Here is a 25,247-nt window from a genome sequence, read left to right on the forward strand (position 1 = left end):
CCTCTTTAGAGCCCTTGTCAGCAATTTTAAGCTCCTTAACAAAGTTGCAGACTTTCTTCCCCGTGTCCTTGCGTGTATGCAGGTTCCCCTGCCAAACTGTAAGCATTAAATACATACACAGTGATCTTCGGTGACTTATGTTCTGTTCCACCTCCTGTTCCCTGCCTTTTACCGGGTGTTGGCACTGGCAGACGGTAGATTCCGAACAGACACAGGGGAGGTGGAGCAGTGAATATCTGGGTCTGGCAGTATGCCTTGACTCTTGAAATACTTGGTATAAGCCAATACAGGTCATCTCAGCTAGAGCTCTTGTTTGTAAAATCAGTCTCCCTCTTACTTTTTCTTTTAGCCCGTCACTGAAGAATTGACAACACCTAGTTTGAGGCTCTCAAATAACTGGGCTCTGAAAGTTAATTTCACTCATTCCCCTGGGCATTATCACTAAAAGTGTGGTGACACATTTAGAAAGTCTCATTCACTTAATTATTATTTAAGCTAAATTAACTGTCTAGGGTGGATGCACTTTTAGTACCTTACACGTTTAAAGCAGTTATCCACTAAACATATACTTCCAGAGCATCTATCTGATAGGAGGTGTTGTAAGGCTTATAAAGGTATAAAAACAATAAAAACATGTTTCCTGCACTTAAGGAGCTTTAGACTTCAGTATAAAGGAAAATAATTATGACAGAGCTGTCAGGAGCCCATCAGGAAGTGGTTAGGAGTGCTGTGGGGAGCCAGACTGCCTGACTCCACCACACCCTGGCTCTGTGACCTTGAGCAACTGATTCTCAGCATTTCGTGTATAAATGGAAATGGGTTAATAATGGAACCAACTGGGTGATTGTGAAGATTATTAAGTCAAATTATGTCAAGTGCTTAGAATAGCACTTGGCACATAGTATGCACCCTGTAGCTTTTTGTTTTTATTATGGTCGTCATTATCATGGTCATTATCATGCTTATAGTTGAGTCTAAGGAGTAGGGGAAGGATTTCTGAGCTTAAGAAAAAATGCATGGCGGAGGGAGTATTCAAGTTAAGTCTAAGGAAATAGGAAGAATTTTAATAGCAGAGATGGTGCAGAGTATTCTGGAAGAAACCTCAGACGAAGGTGTCAAGTATGCTTAGGAAATGGTGAGGAGTCCAGACTAGCGGCTGGGGTTCATTTAAGCAGCAATGAGAAATTCACCTGGGAAGGTCGGGTGGCGCCTTGTCTTGGTGAAGGGTGGGCAGTCTGGCTGGGGTTTTTGAGCAGGATTGAGACTCTCAGAGTCCTGTTCCAGAATGGCTGCAGTAGGCAGGATTGGAGGCAGACAGAAACTGTGTTGTCTGAGAGTGTGGTGATAAGCGTTTGAAATAAGGTGAGGGTATAGTCATAAAAGAAAGGTCAAATGCAGATTCACCGGAAAACTAAATGCAGTTTAAGATTCAGGGCCCTTAACATGCTTGAGCCTCTCTCTCTCAATGTTGTTGGAGGGACTCTAAGTGGTGGTTTTATAAAAATTTGAAAAGATATTTGTATACTTTTCTTTCTCTCCCCCAGTGTTCTGTTTCAGCCCCTCAGGCTGTAGAGGCTATAGAGAAAGGATCAGTCTGGGTATTGACTGGATGAGGATGGACACAATGAAGGACAGGCCAGAGTCACAGGTGACTTTCGAGATTGAGTTTGGCTGACTGGGAGGAACCCCGGATGACAGACACAGGGGGATGATGGGAGAAGCCAGTGAGGAAGCAGTGCTTTCAAACCAAGCGGGTGCTTTACACTGGTTAGCTTCACCAGGGAAAGAGACATTGTCTTATTACCTCTGCCCATCCCCGTCCTCAACTGCTGTCTTGCAAGTGTGATAGTTTTAAGTTATATGGGGCTTGGGAAAGGGGCCCATGCATGACTGTTAATTAGTGGAATAGAATCCAAAGCACATATCATACAGAGGGACATCTTTGGAATGTCCCCATTTCACGCTCTGTATATGCTAGACCTACCTGTCTGAAAATTTTAAGGAAAATTCCTCTTTTGATTTAAGTCTTCCATATTCAGTAAATTTTAGGGCTTCTAGACTGTTTTCAAGTTGTAACATCTGTTTTCTGGAAACTTCTATTTTGAAGAAATTTAATTGACTCAGCAATGGTCAGAATGCTAATCTCACAGCTATCATGTCGGTTTTCTGGTGGTGGTACCTGACTGGGAAAGGCTGTTCTCATCATTTGTTTCCTCTTTTATAAACAAGAAATACAGTAAACAAATAACAGGAAATCAAATGCCAAAATTAAAGAATACTCTCTCAGATGACCAAATTAAATCCTCAAGAGTATTTCCACTTTACGGATCACGGAATATAAATATAATTAAAATAGGGACACAGGTCTCATCTTTAGATATGTATGGGGTGTGTGTATGTGTTGAGTTTTATAGTAAGTCTTTTTTGGAGAAATAATAGCACCTTTAAAAACAAACCTAAAAGCATAGTTAGAACTGAGTCAAATGTCCCCAGAGAAAGACCATCAGCCGATTTGTGACTCAAAGTCTGGTTTAGCCCTTCTATACTAAGCCATTTGTTGTTTGAAGAATCACCTTTTATGTATCAGAGAGATTAAATGATCGGAGTAGAGAAATATCATTGTAAATTCCAAAATGCTTCTGGAATTTATGTATATTATTTCTCAACAGGCTTTAGAGATTTAATGACCATAGGATTTAGTAAAAAGAAATGATTTAGAAGTATTTTTGGATTAATTTAAAGAGGATTTTATTTAACTTCCGAGGTTGGTCTGCTGTTCTTCTATAAAATTAGCCCAAACTTGGTATTTTGAAGCATTGTTTCTCAATGGTGTGAATAAACTTTAAATATTTTGAATTATGTATTTTAATATTCATTTATGTCTAGACTCTACATGGCAAGTGATACTGGTTTTCTGTTAAGAGCAATGATATAAAACACTTTAGAATAAATTGATTTAAGAGAGTGTGTCTGTTTAAAGAGAAACAGTAATACATGGTGCTACGCGTGGTGGTAGAAGTTGGGAAAGTTGATGCATGATTCGTTCAAGTGTGGGACACATTGGCTTATTGGTAAATCATATAAATTATGCTATCTTATAGGACTATAACTTTAGTGATGTTAAATACAAACCTCACAGCCATTGGTTTGTTAGTTATATATTTATTTTAGAATGCTGGCTCTTTAAGAATCTTTTAGTAAAGAAATTGAGAGAGTTATTTGGGTTCTTGGTACCTGGCATTAAAGTTAATTAAGCAAAACACAATCACTGTAATTGGTTGGCTTTTAGTAAGTTAAAAATAAAAAAGCATATGTCCAGTGCTCTTCTATTGAGAGGTTTCTAGGACTTCCTGACAAGAGTAGTGCACTTTGATAAAAGTAATTCTTGTCCTCACTTCTCCGGGGGTAACTTATCATGGTCCACCAAGCACTAGGTGGAGGGCTTTTGTTAAGTTTTTTCTATCAGAAGTTTGGAAAGATTCTTTCAGTTTGGGTTTATCTATGCTAATATCTATTGAGGAGAGTAGACGGTATTTTTTTTCCCCCCTGGGAAGCAGAAAAGGAAAATCAAAATATTTAGAAGATGCTTTGAAATTAATTTTATTCAGAAAATATTTTTAGAAATATTAGAATATCTGGCCACCAATTTTTGATATTAAATTTGGTTTTATTTTTATTTTTTTAAAGATTTTTTAATTTATTCATTTCAGAGAGAGTGAGCGAGCACGTGTGTGTGCGTGCACCCATGCGCAGGCTAGCCGGAGAGCATGAGAAAGGGGGAGGGGAGGAGGGAGAGGGAGAAGCAGGCTTCTTGCTGAGCAGGGAGCCCCATGCGCAGCTGGATCCCAGGACCCTGAGATCATGACCAAGGCAGACACTTAACCATCTGAGTCACCCAGGCGCCACTGGTTTTATTTTTTAAAAAAGTAGACATTTACTATTTAACTGATTTAGTTACACTACATTTGAAAAATGAATTAATCCATGTCTGTACAAAATATAAGACGTGGAGATAGTAGATAATGTCGAGTAGAAAGTATTCCTTTCTCCCTCCAGTCCCCCTCCCTGCCCTGTGCCTCAGACACCACTACTAGTTTTAAGAAGTCAAGTGTAATGGCGTTTAGGAATTTGGGAGAGTAGGAATCTTTTCTCCCCAATTTGTGCTGCTGTTGCCTGTGTTTCTATTTTCAAGCAGACGAAGTGTATGGAATTACTGTGGGCTTTGGAGTCGGATCTGTGTTGGAATTCTAACTCCATCGCAGAACAGCAAGCAGTGCAAGTTTGGAAAGTTCCTTGCCTTTCTGTGCTTTCGATTCCTCAGCAGCAAGGCTTAATAAATGTTGCTTTTATCCCCAGCTTTAATCAGGCCTAGTTTGTCTCTCTGTCCCTCTTTCTCTTTTAATAGGAGACCTATCTCAGAAGATCTGGCATTAAGAATCCATGACATGTTCCTTTTTAAAATAAATTTGGTATTTTAATGACGCTAGCATGCGTACATACCAAAATGCACTCATTTGTTCCATTTCACCGATCCTCAGGTTGTAAAAGGTCATGGACCCTTCCTGGAATTTAGATGGCCTCTGCTGGGTTTCACTTTGCACTTATCAATAATTTAGCACCGGGATAAAAATAAAAACAGACTCTCATCTTACAGTGTGAGAACATGGGTCATGTGTGCTAAGTCATGCAGGTAAGATGAGTAGCTAAACCGTGTGGGGTATCCAGTCTAAAGAAGTATTTCATGTGTGCTGTTGCCTCTCTTGCAGAATGGCTGCCTCGAAATTAAAGGGAATTAATGTCATTGCTCCTGAGGAGGGAGATGTATTTTTGCTTTTCGAAGGTTGTTGTGTGAGCTTTAATTATGTCATCCAAACACAGAAGCCTTTACAGCAGCTTTCCCTTTTAGCAGAGGCAGTCAACTTTCCAGTACTGCTGCATCTTTAGGCTTGAGAAGTCACCGCATTACAACCGGCTCTGTTTATAGGGTATAACCTACGCATTACGGCATAGCAAAATCCTGTTTTCATACTGGTTACTGAAAATGAATGGGCTTTAAAGCTCGGGTTGGTTTAAGTGGATTTTTCTAATTATTTGAGCTGCAGCTAGAGCTCTGATTCTCCCTTTGTAGAATCAGTGACTCACGCCTAGATCCTTCTTTTATGGTGGTTTCATTTTCTGGGCTGTTTTTGTTGCACGTTTGACTGGCTTTGGCTGGTGTGTGCCCTATCAGACCGTCAGGTTGACTTGTCAGATGAATATAGAGCTTTGTTTTAAACGCCAGAAGTCTCTCTTGTGTACTTATTTTAGTTTTCTTTCTTTAGAGAAGACAGAATGAAGGTGTTTTCTAGTTCTGAAAATATTAGTGATTAAAAATGCATGTAATATATTGCTAGTGGGATAGCTTAAAACTCAAAGGAAATTTGTAGGTAAAGAGGAAGACCCTGCTTTTTAAGAACTGAGACCCTGCCACTCTTGCTGAAATGTGCAGGGTTTTGAAATAATGCCATTAATTCTAGGTAGAGAGGATCTTTGGGACTAAAATATGATTCAAAATATAGAGGAAAAGGACCAATGTCCTCAGCTCAAAGTTAAAATATTAAATTATACTTAGAATAAAATCGGAGTCAGCCTATGGTTTGTATTGCTCTTCACTATTTGGCCACTGCTTGGTTCTCCTTCCCATGTTCTAGCCACGCCGAGATCTCTCTGTCTGATCACCAAGCTCTTTCCCTAGGCAAGGATGGTGCCCTTGTTATCCCTACTGCCTGGCACGCCCTTCCTCCTTCCCCTTGCTTTTCCCTGGCCTGTCCCCTGCAGATCTCACCCTACATTTCTCCCAGGGAGCCCTCTCTATGCCTTCCCTCAAGCAGCCCTTGTCTATTCTCTTTTTAGAACCCTGTTTATTTCCTTTATAGCACCTATCTCAGACTGTATTTATTTTTGTTAACTATTGTCTTTGCCTCATAAAAATGAAAATTCTATTAAGAGAGGTGCCAGTACCTGATGCAGTGCCTGGCACATATAATATAGTCAATATGTTGATTAAGTTGTTTACTGGTTTTAAGAGCTCCTTTTGTTTCTTTAAGATTAGTTTATCATACTGGGCCAGAGGGATTTAAGTATCCTTGATATCAGCAGTCAAGCCAGTGTGTTTTCTAGTGCTCTTTTTTAAAAAACTTATTTTTGAGTATTTTTATTAATTTATTTGAGAGAGAGAAGAAACCCAAGCAGACTCCGTACTGATCATGGAGCCCAATGTGGGGCTTGATCCCATGACCCCAAGACCACGTCCCCAGCCGAAACCAAGAGTTGGGCACTTGACCAACTGAGCCACTCAGGTGCCCCTCTAGTGCTCTTACTGCATTCATTTTCACTGTTTCGTTGTGATTTGGTTTTACTGTACTTTATTTCATTGTACTGTGAATGCACAGTACAATAATGGAGGTAGATTTGTTCTGCTCCCAAAAGGGAAAACTCTGCCATTGTATCTGTTCGGTGTGCCTTGTAAACAGCCCTGGATGGCCTCGTTATGGTTCTGCTCTCTGTCTCTAAGCGCTTACCCGTTTCTAAGCCAAAGACTGCAGCTCAGCTTTAAGCTGAAAAGGAAATTTTGGCAGCTTGGTTGCTGTCTTTTAAAAGTTAGCATTATCACCATGACGGACAGTTGTCAAAGTGGAAAAAAGGAAATGCGAATTTGGTGAGTAATAACATTAGTTTTGTGTCATTCTTTGGTGGTGTTCTAAATGTTGCTATTTATCTGTCTTAGGTAATCTATTTAAAGAAGACACCAGAAGAAGCCTACCGAGCACTCCTATCTGGCTCAAACCCCCCCTATCTTCCGTTCAGGTATAACTCTTGTGAGACTTGGGCTAATAGCACTTGGCTGGACAGCTGCCCCCGTAGAGTTGGATTAATGTGTTTTTAATTATCTTAATACTGATCGTGATTTTATACGGAATGAAATGAGATGGTAGTTTTTATTATTTTATTTTTGCAGAGTTCTTTTCCCCCTATCTAGTAAGAATAAAATAGCTTTTTCCTTCTAGGAACTAATTTTCTCCTTGAATTCTTTCTGTATCTTGACCGTTCAGCACAAAGAGTACCTGATTTATGAGCTAGTAACCATGTCAAGGTTTCAGTACTCTACATCATTGATTCATCCATTCGTTTTTTCATTTCATAAGCATGAGTGAGCTCTGACTGAGTGTTGGGGCTGGGGATAGAGAATAAGACCCTCAAAGTACCTTTCCAGAGGCACATGTTCACTGGGGACCCGAAATGACTTGTTTAGCATGTGAATTTAGCTTATATCTTGAGGAACACTGAGTTTCATTACAGTGTTGGAAAATATTTTTTAAGTATCAGCCGAAGAAGATCTTTTAAAAATTTTAGGCAAACTTGAGCTTGTTTAAAAAATGAAAGGGAACATACAGCCTAACTCCCACAATGGTCATTTCTGATAGAATTTTGGATGATTCTAACAGTTTTACATTTTTACTTATTTGTGTGTCCAAATCTACAAGCATTTGTAATTCTTTTTTTTTTTTTTTAACTATTGTTTATTTGAGAGAGAGAGTGAGCGAGAGAGCACAAAGTGGGGAGGGGCAGAGGGAGAGGGAGAAGCAGACTCCCCGCTGAGCAGAGAGTCTGATGTAGGGGCTCAATCCCAGGGCCCTGGGACCATGACGTGAACCAAAGGCAGACGCTTAACCGACTGAGCCACCCAGGCGCCCCAGCATATGTATTTCTTATTGCTACTAATCTCATAATTACTGACAATAATGAAAGAAAGGAAGAGCAAAGATTGAAGAGGCCTCTGTCCGTCTTCCTTACTCGCCTGTAAACTCTCAGAGGGTAGGTCCTGGTGCCTGACACTTAAAAATGATTTTAGCAAATATTTGAATGAATGAATCAAGACTAAGATCCAAGGGTTTCCCATTTCTTTTTCTCAGGCCGTAGGAGGGAGCGTTAATCAGGCACAGGGTGAGTGTCAAGGTCGGGAGGAGGAATGGGGGAGATATTGCCTAATGTGCTTGATCCGCTCGATCTGCTTGATACTCTCAGTGAAGTCAGAGGAAAGGAGAGGAAAATATCCTCCAGCGATCTAGGGTATGAGCTAATGAGCTATTGAAGGGCAGATAAAAAGTGACAGATGATGTTGAGGAGCATTTTAATATGGAGACAAAGCTTGTTTTTTCCTTCTACTTCGAATGGCTTCTCTAATTTGAAAGCCCTTTGTGAAATACAGTTCTAATTTTTAGAAAAGGGTGATTATGTTAGTCAGTGTGGGCTACGGTAAAAAAGCAGCATGGACCCGGTGGCTTACAAACAACAGAAATGTATTTCTCAGTTCTAGAGGACAGATCTGGGTGGTCATGTTCTGGTAGGGTCTTCAGGGATGCACTGCTAACTTGTATCCTCACGTGGAATAAGGAAGGCGAGAAAGATCTCTGGGGTGCCTTTTTTTTTTTTTTAAGATTTTATTTATTCATTTGAGAGAGAGAGCATGAGGAGGGGTGAGGGGCAGAGGGAGAGGGAGAAACAGACTCCCTGCTGAGCAGGGAGCCCGACATGGGGCTCGATCCCAGGACTCTGAACACATGAACTGAGCCAAAGTCAGATGCTTAACTGACCGAGCCACCCAGGTGCCTCATTGGGTGCCTTTTATAAGGGCACTAATCCCATTCTCGAGGGCCTCACCCTCGTGACCTAATCACCTCCTAAAGGTTCCAGCTCCTCTAATAACATCAACTAGGGGGTTAAGATTTCAACATGTGCATTTTGGGGGGACACCAACACTCAGCCCATTTTGGTAATAATGAAAATATTAATCACTCTACTAAGTTCCAAGCATAATGGTTAAGAATATATGCCTTGGAGGCAGAGACACTGGGCTTGAAGGCTCATTCTGCTTTTTGCTACCTGTGCAAAAGATAAGCAACTTGAGCAAGTTCCTGCTCCTCTCTGAGCCTACATTTCCTTTCCTGAAAAATGGCTTCAGGCCGTCCTGGAAATTAAATGAAGTAATACATTTATCATTACGCCTGGCACATAAAAAAAGCTGACTTTTGTTTTTCTCTATGTTGTTAGTACTATTACTATTATTAATAAGAAATAAGGATTTTCCACATGGATATAAATATGAATCGGAAGTATTTCTTCTAATGATCACACCTTCTAGTTGGGGCAGGCAGATCTCTAAGCACATTAGTTAACTGTAAAATAGTTATATAAAAATAGAGGATAAAATTAATTCTAACAGAGATGTGGGAAAGTATCAGACTCATTTAAGTTGAGCTTTTATTTATTTATTATTTATTATTTATTATTTTTTTTTTTTTTAAGATTTTATTTATTTAATCAACAGGATAGAGACAGCCAGCGAGAGAGGGAGCACAAGCAGGGGGAGTGGGAGTGGAAGAAGCAGGCTCATAGCGGAGGAGCCTGATGTGGGGCTCGATCCCACAACGCCGGGATCACGCCCTGAGCCGAAGGCAGACGCTTAACCGCTGTGCCACCCGGGTGCCCCCATTTATTATTTTTTATTTTAAAGATTTTATTTATTTGAGGGGCGCCTGGGTGGCTCAGTTGTTAAGCATCTGCCTTTGGCTCAGAGTGTGCTCCCGGCATTCTGGGATCGAGCCCCGCATCAGGCTCATACGCTGGGAGCCTGCTTCTTCCTCTCCCACTCCCCCTGCTTATGTTCCCTCTCTTGCTGGCTGTCTCTCTCTCCATCAAATAAATAAATAAATAAATTCTTTGAAAAAAGGAAAGTTAAATTAAAAAAAAAGATTTTATTTATTTGAGAGAGTGGGTGCGAGAGAGCCACAAGCAGGGGCAGAGGGAGAGGGAGAAGCAGACACCCGGCTGACCAGGGGGCCCCAGGGGGGGCTCCGTTCCAGGACTGGGAGATCATCATCTGAGCCAAAGGCAGATGCTTAACCGACTAAGCCACCCAAGTGCCCCTAAGCTGAACTTTTAAAGATAGATAAGGGTTTGGAGAATGGAGGGGGACAAATTAGGCACAGGTATGCACTATGGAAAACCTTGAGTTGTGAGGTTTCTGAGGTGACCTCAGAAGTTGTGTGTGGGAGGAGCACAGTGTCTGTGGTGAGAGAGGGTCGTGTCTGCACAGGGATTACTAAGGCAATTTTCCTAGGGACTGTGAGGGCCCATTCAGTTTGTTTGCTAAATCAGAAATACGTTTGCAATTTTTTGGTTGTTATTTTGAAAAATAACACATGCACCTGGAAATTATAATGCTGTAATATTTGTAAAATTATAATGCCAGTCAGTAGGCCCTCTGGACAATGTAGCTATTTAAAAACTTTAAGTGGAAAATGTGTATTAATTTTTATGCTGGTGACTATCAGAAGTCAAAGGTGATGTATTTCTGTTTCACTAGCTAGATGACCCTTGCTATCTTTAATTGTCAATTTAGGTGAAGATATTGAAGGAGGATGAAAGAATAAATTCTTCCTTTAAGTATAATTATATGTTTAGCTTATATGTGCTAGGTAATTAATTGTTTCCTGAGAACTAGAATTTTTGACTAATTAACATCAGAATGGAGGAAAAGACAGGAAGAAAATTATTACTACTTAACATAGAATTAAGCAATAATTATTACAATTGTAGCTTATTTTTCCAAATTGTTTTTATTTAAATATTTGAAAATATAAATATATTAACATGGTTCAGAAATGTAAAAAGTATATAAGGTTTACAGTGAAAGCTCTCTCTCCCACCCTTGATCTTATCTTGATCTTATCTCTCTAATTTTTTGTGGATAACTTCTGGTATTTGTTTCTTCCATATCCTTCTAGAGTTTCTTTATGCACATATAAGCTAATAAAGATATACGTACATTTAAAAAACTTCCAGTAGAATTAACGTAGAGTGTTATGTTAGTTTCAGGTGTACAATATAGCGATTTAGCAGTTCTATACAGTACTCAGCGCTCATTGCTGTAAGTGTACTCGTAAGCCTTTCATCTATTTCACCCATTCCCCTCCACCTCCTCTCTGGAAACATCAGTTTGTTCTCTGCAGTTAAGTCTGCTTTTTTGTCTCTTTTTTTCTTTGTTTGTTTTATTTCTTAAAATCCACGTATGAGTGAAATCGTGTGATATTTGTTTTTCGCTGACTGACTTATTTCACTTAGCATTATACCCTCCGTATCCATCCATGTAGTTGCAAATGGCAAGATTTCATTCTTTTTTAATGGCTAGCATATATATTCTTATTTTTCATTTTTATCACAAAAGGTAGCACACTGCATATACTATTCTATACCTTGATTTTTTTCACTTAACTGGCGTTGGATATCTTTTCATATCAATGCACAGCTTTCTTCTCCATTCTGTATTATTTCTGTATAATGTACAAGAACGCATGTAACCAGTCTGACAGACATTTAGGTTGTTTCCTGTCTTTTCAGTTGTAGCTTTCATTCACATGGTCTGAAATGTATTTTAGAAGAAAGAAACTGAGACACTACTATAGAGAAAATTATAGTGTTGTGGTTAGACGTGAAGGGATTTTTAGTGATCTGTTTGCATAAAGGTACTCATTATATGAAAAAAGAATGCTTAATGGAAAGATGAGGCATTTGTTCCTTGGTTTAGGCACCTATTTCCTACTAAAAATTTGAATGTAACTTGAATGTAACTCTAAGTTTTATCTTTCTGATAACCCGAGGCATCAAGGGTTGTGTTTACATTAAGCTATGTTTCTAAATCCAGACTCTTCCTAAATCATACGTTTCAAGCAGAAAATTCCACACAGTGGTGTATTTATAATTTAGTAAAAAACGTAGCTGAAGGAATAGTACTGGTTTTCTGGATTTTGACTAAAGAAACTTACTTTTTTCCTAATGCTAGGGTAGGATGTGAGTTGATTTTGGTCTCTAGCCCAGACCAACTAAGGCTAATGTAATATTAACAAGAATCATCTTACAGTTCTGGTCAGCCATCAGTGCCTTGGCCTTTATTCGTAATCTGAATTCTGTCATCCAGTAGGTTTTTTACATCATTTGTTGTTATACTTTTATCTTCATTATCTAGATTTCTCTTTAATATGCTATTGCAGTAACACTTTTATTTAAAAAAAAAAAAAGAAGCCTTAAAGGGACTTCCATTTAAGTGTAATCATTTTATTGTTGAAGTTTTAAAAAAATGAAGACCAGTTTGAAGGCTTCTCCAAGTGTGCTCCGTGTCTTTATGCACCTTCTTCACCGAAATGCTTGTTTCCATTTGTTCTCTAGATTCTTGGTGTCTTTCTAATAAAGGGATTTTAAGGCTACTGTGAGTCTAAAAAACATTGTTCTTCAAGATTTATTCATTTAACAAAAACTTATCTGAACAGTCTCTTCTGTAAAGCCTTTCCTTATTTTTCTAGAGAGGCTTGGCAGGTCCTTTGCCTGTAATTCCCTGTTATATTTTGTGTATTGCATTTTGTTCAGGCCCCCTTACATTTGCCACATACACAATTAAAACAAATGTCTTGGAGCACCTGGGTGGCTCAGTCAGTTAAGTGTCTGCCTTTGGCTCAGGTCATGATCCCGGAATCCCAGGATTGAGTCCCGCATCAGGCTCCCTGCTCAGCGGGGAGTCTGCTTCTCCCTCTGATCCTCTCCTCTCTTGTCCTTTCTTTCTCTCTCTCAAATAAATAAATAAAATCTTTACATTAAGATGTAATTGACATCAATACTTTTAAGTTTAACGTGTACAGCGTAAGGACTTGATATACATATGTTGTGAAATGATTATCACAATCGATTTAGTTAACGCTCATCACCTCATATAGTTACAAAAATTTGTTTTGCCCTTTTATGAGAACTTTTAGGATCTATTCTCTTAGCAACTTTCAAATCTACCATACAGCAGTGTTAACTGTAATCATCCTGTTGTACATGACATCCTCAGTATTTATTTTATAACTGAAAATTTCTACCTTTTGACCACCTTCACCCAATTCCCCAATTTACTGCTTGTTCTTGATTACATTAATTATAGTAGACTTTAGAGATAGTTGAATTTCTGGCTTGGTGTGACACTCAAGGAGTGTTTGTTGTGATGTTACTGTTTGTAAGTCAGTATTAGTTCCAGTAAGTTAATGGAATTTAATTCCATTTAATTGTAACGTAGTTGTGTCCAAAAATGTACTTTTGCCTATAATGAGGATAGCCAATGTGTATGTCAAGAGTGACTTTAGCTAGGGGTGCCTGGGTGGCTCAATCTGTTAAGTGTCTGCCTTCAGCTCAGGTCACGATCCCAGGGTCCTGGGATCAAGCCCCACATTGGGCTCCCTGCTCAGCGGGGAGTCTGCCTCTCCCTCTCCATCTGCCTCTCCCCCCGCTCATGCTCTCTCTTGTCAAATAAGTAAATCTTTATAAAAAAGAAGGAGTGACTTTAGCTGAAAACTAGGGGAAAGGGTATTTTTCACCTAATTCAATTCTTTGAGTCCATCCATCTTTAGTGTTGGCTTGGCAGTTAGCCTTCAAGGGAACAAGAGGCCGTTCAGTTCTGGGGTCAGAGTCAGCAGAGTTTGAATTGGCAAGCCTAGCATGAATCTTTATTTAGGTACTTTTCCTTTCAGCGTATTACCAAATTTATAGTCTATACTATTGACCAGTTGTTCTATGAACTCATATTAATTGTGCTTGTCTAAGGTCTCATGAGACTACCAACTCTTAGTGGAATTCTCAGATTGTTTTCCTGGCAGTCAGCGGACATGGTTTTCAAATCTACATTCTCTGACGTTCATAAAACAGTGTTGGTGAAAACTCTCAGCCTCGTAAAACATGGAGAATTGCACAACTCTTCTTTTTGATTTCTTTTGTACTTTTTTTTTTTCAAGAACTGTATTTATTAGAGAGAGAGTGCGCTTTAGCGTGGGTGAACACAAACAGGGGGGAGGAGCATTGGGAGAGGGAGAAGCAGGCTCCCCGCTAAGTAGGGAGCCTGATGTGAGACTGGATCCCAGGATCCCAGGACCCTAAGATCATGACCTGAGCCGAAGGCAGACGCTTGAGCGACTGAGCCACCCAGGCACCCTCTTTGTGCTTTTAAATTCATTTTATAAAACTTACTTCTTTGTTTATGGGTCTATGTGTGTCAACTTGGTAAGGTTTTTTTGGTATTGATGGTGGTTCATTAATCTGCTGAAGTCAACTTTTCTATGACCTATAATATAAAATGGAGAATAAAACTATGCAGACAGTAAATAACATCCAGGCTCCCAGTTTTGAAGGCAAATACAGAAAGCATGATTTGAGAAATAATGACTAGGTGCAGAGGTGAGGTTGAGGTAGGGTGCTGTGCTGACACCCAATGGAATCAAGCTGGTTGGATGTTGAGTGTTCTGTCTCCAGCTGTTAGTTTAGTTTTTCTTTTTTGGTGTTGGTTTTTTGCAGGTCTCTTCCTGGATAGGTCCAGGAATGCATTTTTGTGTGGCTGTTTTATTTTAGGTTAGAGAAGAGGCTGGAACTTATAGATAATATTTCCCAAAGTTATGTTGGTTCTCATATTTGGTTTTTAAAAGCCTGAGAGGCTTTAAAAAATACTGGCACCTGGGTTCTACTCCCAGAAATGTTGATGTAATTAGTCTAGGGTATTGGGTTTGGGTATTGGGATTTTCAAAAACTTCCTACAAAATTCCAGTATGCTGGCAAGGTTGAGACCTATTGCTCTGTACCATCTACCATGGCAAAATAAAAATAAAAATAAACAAATGAAAAGATTCAAAGAACAATTAAGTTTAGAACTCTCCATCTTGGAGGTTTAGAAAACACATTCTCATTTTAAAGATTCTACATGGTTCCGAGTAACAAAGAAACCTGTTTAACTTCGTTTAACTCAGACTTTTCCAAAGTACTTCATCCTGAATCCCTTTCCACTCTCCGCCAATTTCTGTTAATATCCGGCAGCACCAGCGTTCTGAAACACTCAAGGACACATTTCCTGATCCACACCTGTGTGCAACAAAACAGATCTCTTGGGATTAGAATAATATGCTGCCATTTATGGAACTGTTTTTGTACTGTTTCCTGAGAGCCTTGGCAGTAGATGGCTTATCAAGTAATGGTATTTTATCTAATACGAACAGGAACACACAACTTTTCTCTTAGAGCAGGTGTGAGGCCAGAAAACCTTACTTACTGGAGGACCCACAAACCTCCCACTGGCAATCCTTTAAAGACATTTGTCATTAAAATGAATCCATACTGTTTGTGTTAAGGGAGAGGTTTGTTGTGTTTTGGGGATGACCCCTAGTGATATCCCTGTTTCTGAGCTATGTCTTAATGTGGCAGCATCTTAATGGGAAATCTCTGAAGCAATTACTCCAGATCATCTGGGCATGTCAGAACTTGTAGGTCTCTTAACAAAGGCTCAAAGGGGTCAACCACTTAGAACTTGGCATTAGGCTGCCTTCTTTCTTCTAAAGCAAAGTAAACATGTGCTGGTAGATGTTAGATGTAATTATAAAATATATCTCTTCACAGAAAATGTTGAACCAGGCATTTGTGAGCTTAAATATGATATTGTGATTTTTGTCAAAGTTTATTTAGCAATTAACTTAATATTTCAAAGGAACAGTTTTCCTTACCATGTTTTTCTTTTGAGTATCAAAAATGTAGAAACAAAATTTATTTTATGCTTTTCAATGTATCCCTATGATGGCTACCCTTCTGCTTTGCAGTGTTGATCTTTTGGGGTTATTTCTGCCCCCATGGATCTTTAATAAACCTTTGCTTTTAATGCTTGGTGTGATGAGAAAGATCTGTGTTAGTTTTGAATAGTGAGGATGTGCTAGTTTCCTGAGTGTTGAAAATAGATGGGAGTAGATGGCTTATCCATTCCAAACTGTTCAATCCATTCTCAACAGCTGGGACATGTTGAGTAACTTGGACCACCATGAAAAGCAGACTCTTTGTCAGATTTTTCTTGTTAAAGTAGCAAATAAGTGCCATTAGACAGGATCTGAGAACAGAAACAACTGCCAGGGTCTCTGTAACTCACTAAATACATGTAAGGAAGTGAGTTACATCTATTCTATTTTTTGGGAACATGGTGGTGCTTCAATGGTTTGAGTTGTGAGAGTTGGTTCAGATGATGTTTTTTGTTATTCCTATTTTAATGGTCCCAGATCCGTGTTACCAAGTTTCTATAGAAGAGTTGATGCCAAACTTTTGTACTCTTTGTAGTACATTTCTGATAGCCAGTCTTAGTTGATAAAGGTGGTTTAGAAAACTACTTTACATTAATGTATTCACAGTAATTTACATTACATTTACGTTAATGAATTTACATTAAGGAATATAGTTATTTTGTTGAATGTCTTGTGGGATGTCTTTTCAGTACCTAAACTAAAGGCAATTTGCTATTATTTATTATTTTTAAAAGATTTGTTTATTTATTTGAGAGAGAGAGAGAGAGAGCATGAGTAGGGGAAGGGGCAGAGGGAGAAGAAGAGAGAGAGAACCCTCAAGCAGATTCCCCACTGAGCATGGAGCCCGATGCAGGGCTTTATCCCAGAACCCTGAAATCATGACCTGAGCCGAATCAAGAGATGGCCCCTTAACTGACTGAGCCATCCAGGCACCCCCAATTTACTACTATTTTTATCTGTAAAGCAAAATTAGCGTGGTTAAGTGAGTGGCAGTCACATCTTGATAAAAGGCCCAGAGCACAGTGTATGGTCTGTTTTTTATTTGGTGCTATTATTGCTAGTTCTTGACAGATTATATTCTGCTGACTTTGTGTGACCATTTAAGCCATGATTTAGAGATGAATTTTTACATATCTGTTTCTTTGGATGAACAGAGTGATTAGTGTGTAGCCTTATGTTCAATCTGAAAAGTGGGAGATGCTGTGTTCTGTTTTTTGTTAGGTACTGGTCCTGCTTAGCTTTTGGCCCTGCCCTGTGAAGCCATTTGGTTTTGCTCTTTGAGTGGGAGATGGCTTTGTTCTTCCCACGAATTCTCAGCAAATACCTTTTCATCTTGTAGTCCTAGATGTTATAAGCACTCAGCTCTTTCTTTTCCCTGCACCTGGTTCACAGGTGTCACAGATTTGTTAAGAGATTGGAAGTCAAGTATAATTTGGATAATGATGTATAGTATTTTGGGGCATTGTCTACTTACCAAGTATCCATACAATATAGTCTAGAGCTGAACTACCCAGTACAGTAGCTACTAGCTACTAGCTGTGTATGCTTCTGAGCACTTGAAATTTGTTTAGTCCAAACATTTTGAAGATTTGATATAAAAAAGTAAAATATCTTCTTTATAATTATGTTGATTACATGCTGAAATGATAATTTTTCAGATATATTGGAGTAAGAAAATATATTACTCATTAATTTCACTCGTTTCTTTTTACTTTTTTAAATATGATTTTGAAAAAAATTGAAATTACATATTTGGTTCTCTTGTGGATGGCATCACATTTCCATTGGACAGCAATGCTCTTGATTGTGTTTTTGTTACTGTATATTGAAGATTGTTTTATGTAATTTTTGCTTTGAAAAGTCAGTAGTTCCCAGCCACTGGGGTTGTTCAGATATAAGTTGAATGATCTCTAGGTAATGATCATTTATTCATTCATTCAACATCTACAGCATATTAATGTGCCCAGCTGTGCTGGATTCTGGGCATGCAGACATAAAGAACACATTTTCGGTTCCTAAGAAGGCAGTTCTTGTGGCAGTTGTGTTGATGGGACTCAGGTCAGTGCTTGGAAAGGTGCTTTCATGACCTTTGAGATCCTTTCCAATCCATTGCTCTGCAGGTATTTGCATACCTCCTAACCACTTGTTATCCAGAGAACTTACAGAGAATCATGGAATCAAAACGTATGTAGATCATAGCCGTCCCTAATATTTCTTCATCCAATTACTGTCAGCTCTTTTTTATTCTTCAGTGTAGTCTCTATATTTTAAACTCTGTGCCTCTGTTCTTCATTCTTTCTTCATTTCAAACAACCTCATTACCAGAAATGCCTTCTCATTGCTTTGTGTGAATATATTCTTTCATCTCTGGTTTCGTCTCCTCATTGTTCACATTTACAAGGTTGCTTCTTTGTGAGTGATGTCTAGATGCTCAGGTTATAAGCTGTGGTATGTTGGTAAACTGGCTGTGTAAGTAAAAAGCATTTGTTGATTTCTGTGGTGTAAATACACCCACCAATGCTGATTTGGGTTCTCAAAATTCCTGAATATTCAATAATCACTTTTGGGAGCCTATAGGAGACAAGTTCTATGACAATAGTGGATTAAGCCCTTTCTCTTTGTATCTAATTGTGCATGGTGGTTCTTGTTTTCTTAAATTTATTTTTTCTTCTCTTGCTTCTCTGCAAAATAAATGCAAAAATGTAAAAATAAAAAAAAATTCCCAGCTGCTTCATCTATTCAAATACTCGTTCATTTAGTTTTTCATTCAACAAATATGTATTGACTGCCAGCTGCTCCCAAGGTCATAGTTACTGGATTTTTATAATGACTTCATAATAGCTTTATGGTTCAGTTGACTATTATGCTAGATGTCGCATTTAAAAAGAGAGTTGTCAGGATAGATGGAGTTTAGATGGTCAAGCAGGAGGTTGGGTTAACTTTGTATCTGGATGTGTCTAGACAGCTGTTGGAGTAGTAACTTATCTCTGAATGAAGAGCAGCCTTGTGTCTACCTGCTTGAGAGAGTTAATGCAATGCACGGCCAAACTATCATGACAGATAAAGGTAGGAGCTGTGGTTTTCCCAGGCAGCATTGGCAGGTGCATGCTTTTTCCTGTAGTTGAAGTCTGTGGACTTCAGTGGTCCTTTGTGGGGGAGGTAACAATACAACATGCCCTCTTATTCAATTCAGTAACTATTTGGCTCAGTAAGTAGGAATGAGTGAATGAATGAATGCGTGGATAAATGAGTAAAAAGCAAATCCGGAGTTAAGTAAACCGTTGGGAACTATAATTGCAATAAAAACCGTGAGACTTTAAAACTTTTATCCACATCAGTATTGTGATTTAAATTCTAAAAGTCCTGCATGGTCTCTCTGGGTTAAAATAAAAATGTGTCCAATACCACTTGATAAGCTCCTTTACTTAATTTAAGTGTTTATTCAGTATCTATTTTGTGCCTGGCAGTATGTCAGGTACTAGGGTGAGTAAAAAATGTATAGATTCTGCCTTCTTTGAGACTGTTCTAGAGAGAGCAGCAGAGTCAAATAAGCATGCCACAATATGATATCAACTATAGTTAAGTCCAATAAAAAAAAAGTTGGGGACCTGCTCCAGCCAGGGTGGCATTGAGGTTTATCCCCCAAAAAGTTTGATCTGTGAGCTGGGATCTGAAGGGTAGCCTAGTCAAAAGCACATGGGAGAACATGTGGCCAGCAGGAGCAAAGGTCCTGTGGTGAGAGCAGAAGACCCTATCCTAGGGGCTTAGGCAAGTCCTTGTGATGGGCAGATTGTGGGGGAGCGTGATATGAGGAGGCCTACTACAGGCGGGGTCAGATACCACCAGGCCTTGTATTGGTTGGCGATTTGAATTTTCCAATGATAGCAACGGAAGTCAGTGAAAAGTGCCTGAATCAAATTTACCTTTAAAAAAATATCACTTTGGCTGCGGTGAGAAGACTGATCAAGAAGGCAAGGCGTGGATGTGGGAAGGCTTTTTTGCAGGAGTCCCGCTGAGAAGTGGTGGGGGAATAGGGGAGAAGTCAGTGCAGGCAAGAGGCATTGAAGAGGGAAAAGCAACAAAGCATGGTGGCCGACAGGATAAGGGGGATGAGAGCTGGAGGGACATCTGGGTTCCAGGTTGAGCGATTGTGGAAGCCGCATCTTTTACGAGACAGACAGTGCTGGAGGACCGGATTATTGTTTTTGTTTTGGGGTGGGGCAGAGTCTTCTCACACAGTGAGAAGCCTTAAGACACTTAAATGGGAAGGTCATGTATGTGGTTGGCTATACAGTTTTGCAGTTTTAAGGAGTTTGTGCTAGAAAGAGAAGTTGAGGATCTTTGGCAGATCGATGGCAATTTATATGGATGAGATTGTGTAGGGCAGTTCTCAAAATGTGCCCCTTCCTACCAGCAGCATCGATATCCTCTGGAAACCTGGGGATTCTTAGGCCCTGCCCCAGACCTATTGGGCCAGGACCTTGGGTGAGGCCCAGCATTCTGTGTTTAAGGAACCATCCAGATGAGACTGATGCAATCCAGCTGGTCCTGGGCTAGGGCGAGAGCACGGAGTGACAAGAATTTGAGTCTGGGATTGAACTGTGAGCAGCTCTAACTCTGAAGGATTGGGAGGTGAAGGATGGCTTTGCCAAGCAGATAGGGTAGGATCCGTGTTTGGAGAAGTAGAAGAAAAACCCAGGAAGCCAGTGAAGAGAGTATTCAAAGGTGCGAGATAATTGTTGCTGGCAAGTTCAGTAAAATGATGCTTGGGAAATGTTCCTTGGGCTTAGAAGAAGCAGATCCAGAGAAAATAGATTAGTGATTGCCAGGGGCGGGGAGGGAGAGGGAGCAGTTACTGCAAACGGGTACAGAGTTTCTTTTTTGGGGAACACGACTGTTCTGGAATTCGTGGTGATGTGAATTGTGAATATACCAAAAGCCACAGCATTGTGAATATACTGAAAGAAATCACCAAGTTGTACACTTTAAATTTAAAGGCTAAATTGTGGATTTTATCTCCATTAAAAACAAAGCCCCCCCCCCCCCCCCCCGCCAACTTAGCAATGTGGAGGTAATTGGTGACTTTAGTGTGAACTGTTCATGGCATGGATGAGGGTGGAAACAGAGCAGAGGTGGTTAAGATGTGAGAGGAGGGAAAATGGAGGCCAGGAGAGAAGTCATCCCTCAGAGAAGTCTCATTACAAAGGGGAGGTCAAAGGGGAGGGTGGTAGTTCAGGGGAAATACCGAGTCAACAAAGTTGGGGGTGGTTTTTCTTCTTTTGAAGATGGTAGAGACCTGAAAATGTTTAAATTCTGTTGAGAATGACCCAGGGGAGAGATGAGAAGAAAGTGATCATCAGTTGTGTTGAATAACAATACAGTTTCAGAGTCAAGGGATTTCTGTGGTTAAGGGTGTTTTCCTAACATGGATCTCCATTTCTTACAACAAAGCAGGTGAAAAATAATCCTGAAGCAATCCTCTGATTCAAACTTGAACACTGCATGGGGCAGGTATCTTGCTGTCTTCCAGGGCCGACCATTCTATTTTCAGATGGTTTTGACTATATTGGGGGGTTGAGGGAAATTAGCAGGGATGAACTGATTTATAACATGGGAGATAATGTTTCTTTTATAGAATAAAACCTCTCTGCTTCTTAAATGGACTTTAATCTTATTTCAGTCATTTCCTTCATTCTCACTTCCTGAAGGACCCAGGGCCGCCAATTCCTGAGCTTTTGGAGAAGTTTCTAGTGTTAGTTGGGTTGATTCTCTGACTTTTTCACTGGCACCTTAATATCCAGTTTTCTTGGTTTTGTAATTTATTACCACTTATCTGTCTGATTTCCAGTTTTTGGAATTTTATTGTTATTTTCTCCTCTCTTATTCTCCCTGAACTTGTTGGATTCCATTTTTTATTTATTTTTATTCTTTTAAATTATGTTATATTAGTCACTGTACAGTAATCATTAGTTTTTGGATTCCATTTTTAAAAAGCCTTTCAAAATTCTCTTTTTAGTGTGGTTTTGGTAGATACATGTGTCCAATCTGCCACCTCTCCCTTCTCTTTTTTGTTGTTGTTTTTTAAAGATTTTATTTATTTATTTGATACAGAGAGAAAGAGAGAGAGAGAGAGAGAGAGAGCACAAGCAGGGGGAGGGGCAGCAGAGGCAGAGGGAGAAGCAGGCTCCCTGCTCATGCGAGGCTCGATCCCAGGACCCTGGGATCATGACCTGAGCCAAAGGCAGACACTTAACCTACTGAGCCACCTGGGCAACCCTCTCCCTTCTCTTTTTCTCTTTTTTTTCCACCAGAGAATGTAACGCGTTTTTTATCCCTTCACTTTTTTGGTTACTCTCCTTTGACTAAGTAGGAGGTGGATTCCACTAATAAGCCATTTCTCTTGCTCGGTATGGGGGCAGGCTTTGGGAACCTGTTGTCTTCGCGCGGCTGTCATGAGGATTAATTACCCTGAGTAATGGGTATAATCTCCTTTGGTGTGTCATCTCCTTTCCCCCATTCTGAGAATGTGACGTCATTTTATTGCATCCCTTATTAAATTTCAGGCTGTGAACTTCTCCCTGTCTTTCCAGCCTGCTGTGACTGCTTTGTGTCCCGATTCTGTCCCATGGCAGGTTTAACTGGCCCTCCTCTCTCAGGTCTGTAGATTTAACCACCAGGTCACCAGAGCTCTCTTTTCAGGCACTGGGAAAAACTGTGGCTGGGATAGGACAAGAGATGTCATGATCCTCTCACCAAACTTTTCAGACAGTCAGAAAGACTGGGTCTGGACATTTTCTGATGATTTATACATGTACATTTGTTTAGGTGACTCTAGGCATGGGAAAATATACTTCGGAGAGAGTCTCTCTAATTCTTACAATTGTTTTACTCTTTCAAATACAAAGAAGTTTTTTGTGTTTTTTTTCCTTTACTAAAGCAGTCATTTTTAATCAAAGGCCTCTGGAGATAGAGAGTTGCTGAATTTGGATGAGAAGAAAAGTATCTTTGTTTTCACTAATCTTTTAACTGATAAGATTATATTCAATTATAAATGTTGGAAATAAGCTATAGTATTATTAGCAATATGAATGACTGTGAGAACAGAAATTACAGATATTTTTATATCCCATTATTGATTTTGCATGCATCTTATGTATTTCACATATCTTATTATTTATGTTCATTCCTTCTTCAAAATTTAAGTCATTATTAGGTCTACTAGATCTTGTTATATATTAATAAAACAGTAAATAAGTAAATATGATGGTATTATAAGTTTTTTGTATTTTGATTAATTTGAATTAGTATTCTATTATTCATTTATATATATATTTTTTACTTTATGTATTTAAAAACACTATTCTGAGAAAAGGTGTTCACAGGCTTCATCAAATTGCTGGGGTTCATGACACACAAAAGATTCTGAACCCTTGTCCCAAAGAGGCAAGTGCCTACAGAGGAATATGTGATTTTTTATATAAGCTACTATTTTATCTTGGATCCCCAGCTACACCTTTCTCTGGTTTAGTCCATTAAAATTTGCTTTTTAATAAATGCTTTATGTATTTACAAGGTATTTGGAAAAGGGGCTACTTTGGTTTTCAGACCCATGCGATCAGATGACATTAAAAAAAGAACTATTGAAATCAAACTTACGTATCAAGAATAACCCTTCCTATTTACATAGGTTAACTTTGAAGTTTCAGGACTTAAGCGTTTCTGTTAAGTTGCTTTGCTAACTTACTGTTTTTAGATGAGGTTGTCAGGATGCTGAAACCCAGTGATGTTGAAGATCCATCTTAATTCATGGCTTAGCAGCCATAGGTTCAAGTTACTTTGGATGGTTGTGATATAAAAGTCAGTTTTATGTTAATTACATGTTAAAGCCCCTCAAGGTCACTTTCTCCCCATGGAACATCATCATCTAACACCTTCCCCATTGCTGCCCTTGGACTGACTTCGTGTGATGCATTTGACTTTTTTATTGGCAGGTGCCTGACAGCTCTGTTCCTTTGGGTCAGCAACGGGGGCTGGGCAGAGAGACAGAGCCTTGGGGTCAAGTTTCTTGCCTTGGACACCTTGGAACATTGCTAGTGTTAACACTTCAGTGCCAGTTCTTGCTTAACTGACCTGAACTTGATATTTCAGTTTTATGTTGCCTAAAGCAAGTCTGCTTAGTTGCTCTAAAAACTTAAATAAAGTATGAAGTACTCAATTTTCGGTGCAGTAGATTCCCACTCCTTTTGATACAACACTTCATGGTGCATTAGAAGCTCCCATCGATCCTGAGAGGAGATTGTTTGGAAGCGTGACTGCGTTTTCCGTAGTTTTTTTGGGGGGTTTGATGGGAGGGGTGGCATTTAGTCCATGAAAGTAATAGCTGGCTTCTGTTGACCTGCCTACATTGTCCTCCTTACATTTTTATGCTTGTATTTACTGTATTCCTGATGAATGGTTGTTCCTGTGTCAGAATACCTTTAGTGATTGTGAATCTTTTACTTAATCAAACAGTCCAGTTCACTGTTAATAATATCACAAAGAGTCATAATATTTAGTAGGTCTTCCTATATGCTAGGCTCTTATATGAAGGACTTTACATTTATTAAATGCAATCTGGCAACAATCCTATGAATGGTAGATACCATCAGTGACATCGTTTCACAGATGGGAAACCAAGACTCACAGAGGTAAAATAACTTGCTCTCAGAGTTGGAATTTGAACGAAGGCAATCTGACGTCAGAGCTGAGGCTCTTAGATCTGCTTTTCTTATGAATTCTGCCTGTTGGATTAAAGCAACTTCAGAAATGCTTCACTTAACCTGTAAGAGTAGTTAACTAGTAGGATCTGATGTGTTACATTAATTTACCACGTTGACAGCCGTGTAGCCAAACAAGCAGTCTACAGTTGACTTTGGTATTTTATTATTTGAATATTCTGAATGTACATTTTTAGCGTTGTGTGCTTTTTGTGTTTATAGGGATGCTTCCTTTGGAAATTGCACTTACAATCTCACCATCCTCGACTGTTTGCAAGGAATCAGAAAGGTAATAATAATTCTCCTTGGTGTAGTTGGTACAGAAGTTTCAAAGTATGAAAAAGGAATATCGCCAATATCCTTGTTTGTCATTGGAGAGAAGAGAGGGCAGGCAGTTAGCAGAAGGCTTCCCACTTCTTGATGGAATGATTGATCTGTAAAATATAGACGGTGAGGCAAATTGAGGGGTGTCCGGGGGTAACTCTGTAACTCCTTATTGAAGGAGAAGGGGTTTCCCTTTCTCATTTAAATTATTCCTCTTCTGGGGCAGATGCTCACTTCTGTCTGTCTCTCTGCCTGTGACGTTGCTTTGTCACCGGTTCAGCTTTCTTACCAAGCTCGAGCTTGGTGTGGGAGCGATAGGAAGCCACTGCGCACCTCTGTTCGTGTGCAGAGAACATTTCCGTGTTGGTTTCCTACCTGGATATTATTACACGCGAGTGAAGTAGTAAATGGGCCGGATACTGTTATCTCATTGTTATAGCTGAGGAAACCACTCCAGGGAGCTTAAGTCACTCTTAGGGCCACAGGGAGTTACTAG

The 25,247-nt window shown here is 39.4% G+C and overlaps 1 protein-coding gene across 9 annotated transcripts in view; it reads left to right on the forward strand.

Annotated features, from left to right (window-relative positions):
• CDC14A (cell division cycle 14A) overlaps window positions 1–25,247 on the forward strand; it is a 190,235-nt gene that overhangs the window by 82,897 nt on the left and 82,091 nt on the right. For 7 of the 9 annotated variants that reach the window (XM_045801664.2, XM_045801666.2, XM_045801667.2 and 4 more), the window contains 2 exons: window positions 6,767–6,846; window positions 24,650–24,716. In XM_045801664.2, coding sequence (XP_045657620.1) covers window positions 6,767–6,846; window positions 24,650–24,716 — 147 coding nt within the window. Of the gene's footprint in view, window positions 1–4,538; window positions 4,691–6,766; window positions 6,847–24,649; window positions 24,717–25,247 lie in introns of all 9 variants that reach the window. The other 2 variants (XM_087866124.1, XM_087866125.1) reach the window with 2 other exon arrangements.

The sequence above is a fragment of the Ursus americanus genome, chromosome 12, assembly GCF_024610735.1.
Source record: "Ursus americanus isolate L20-20 chromosome 12, mUrsAme1.1.p, whole genome shotgun sequence".
Taxonomy (NCBI): domain Eukaryota; kingdom Metazoa; phylum Chordata; class Mammalia; order Carnivora; family Ursidae; genus Ursus; species Ursus americanus.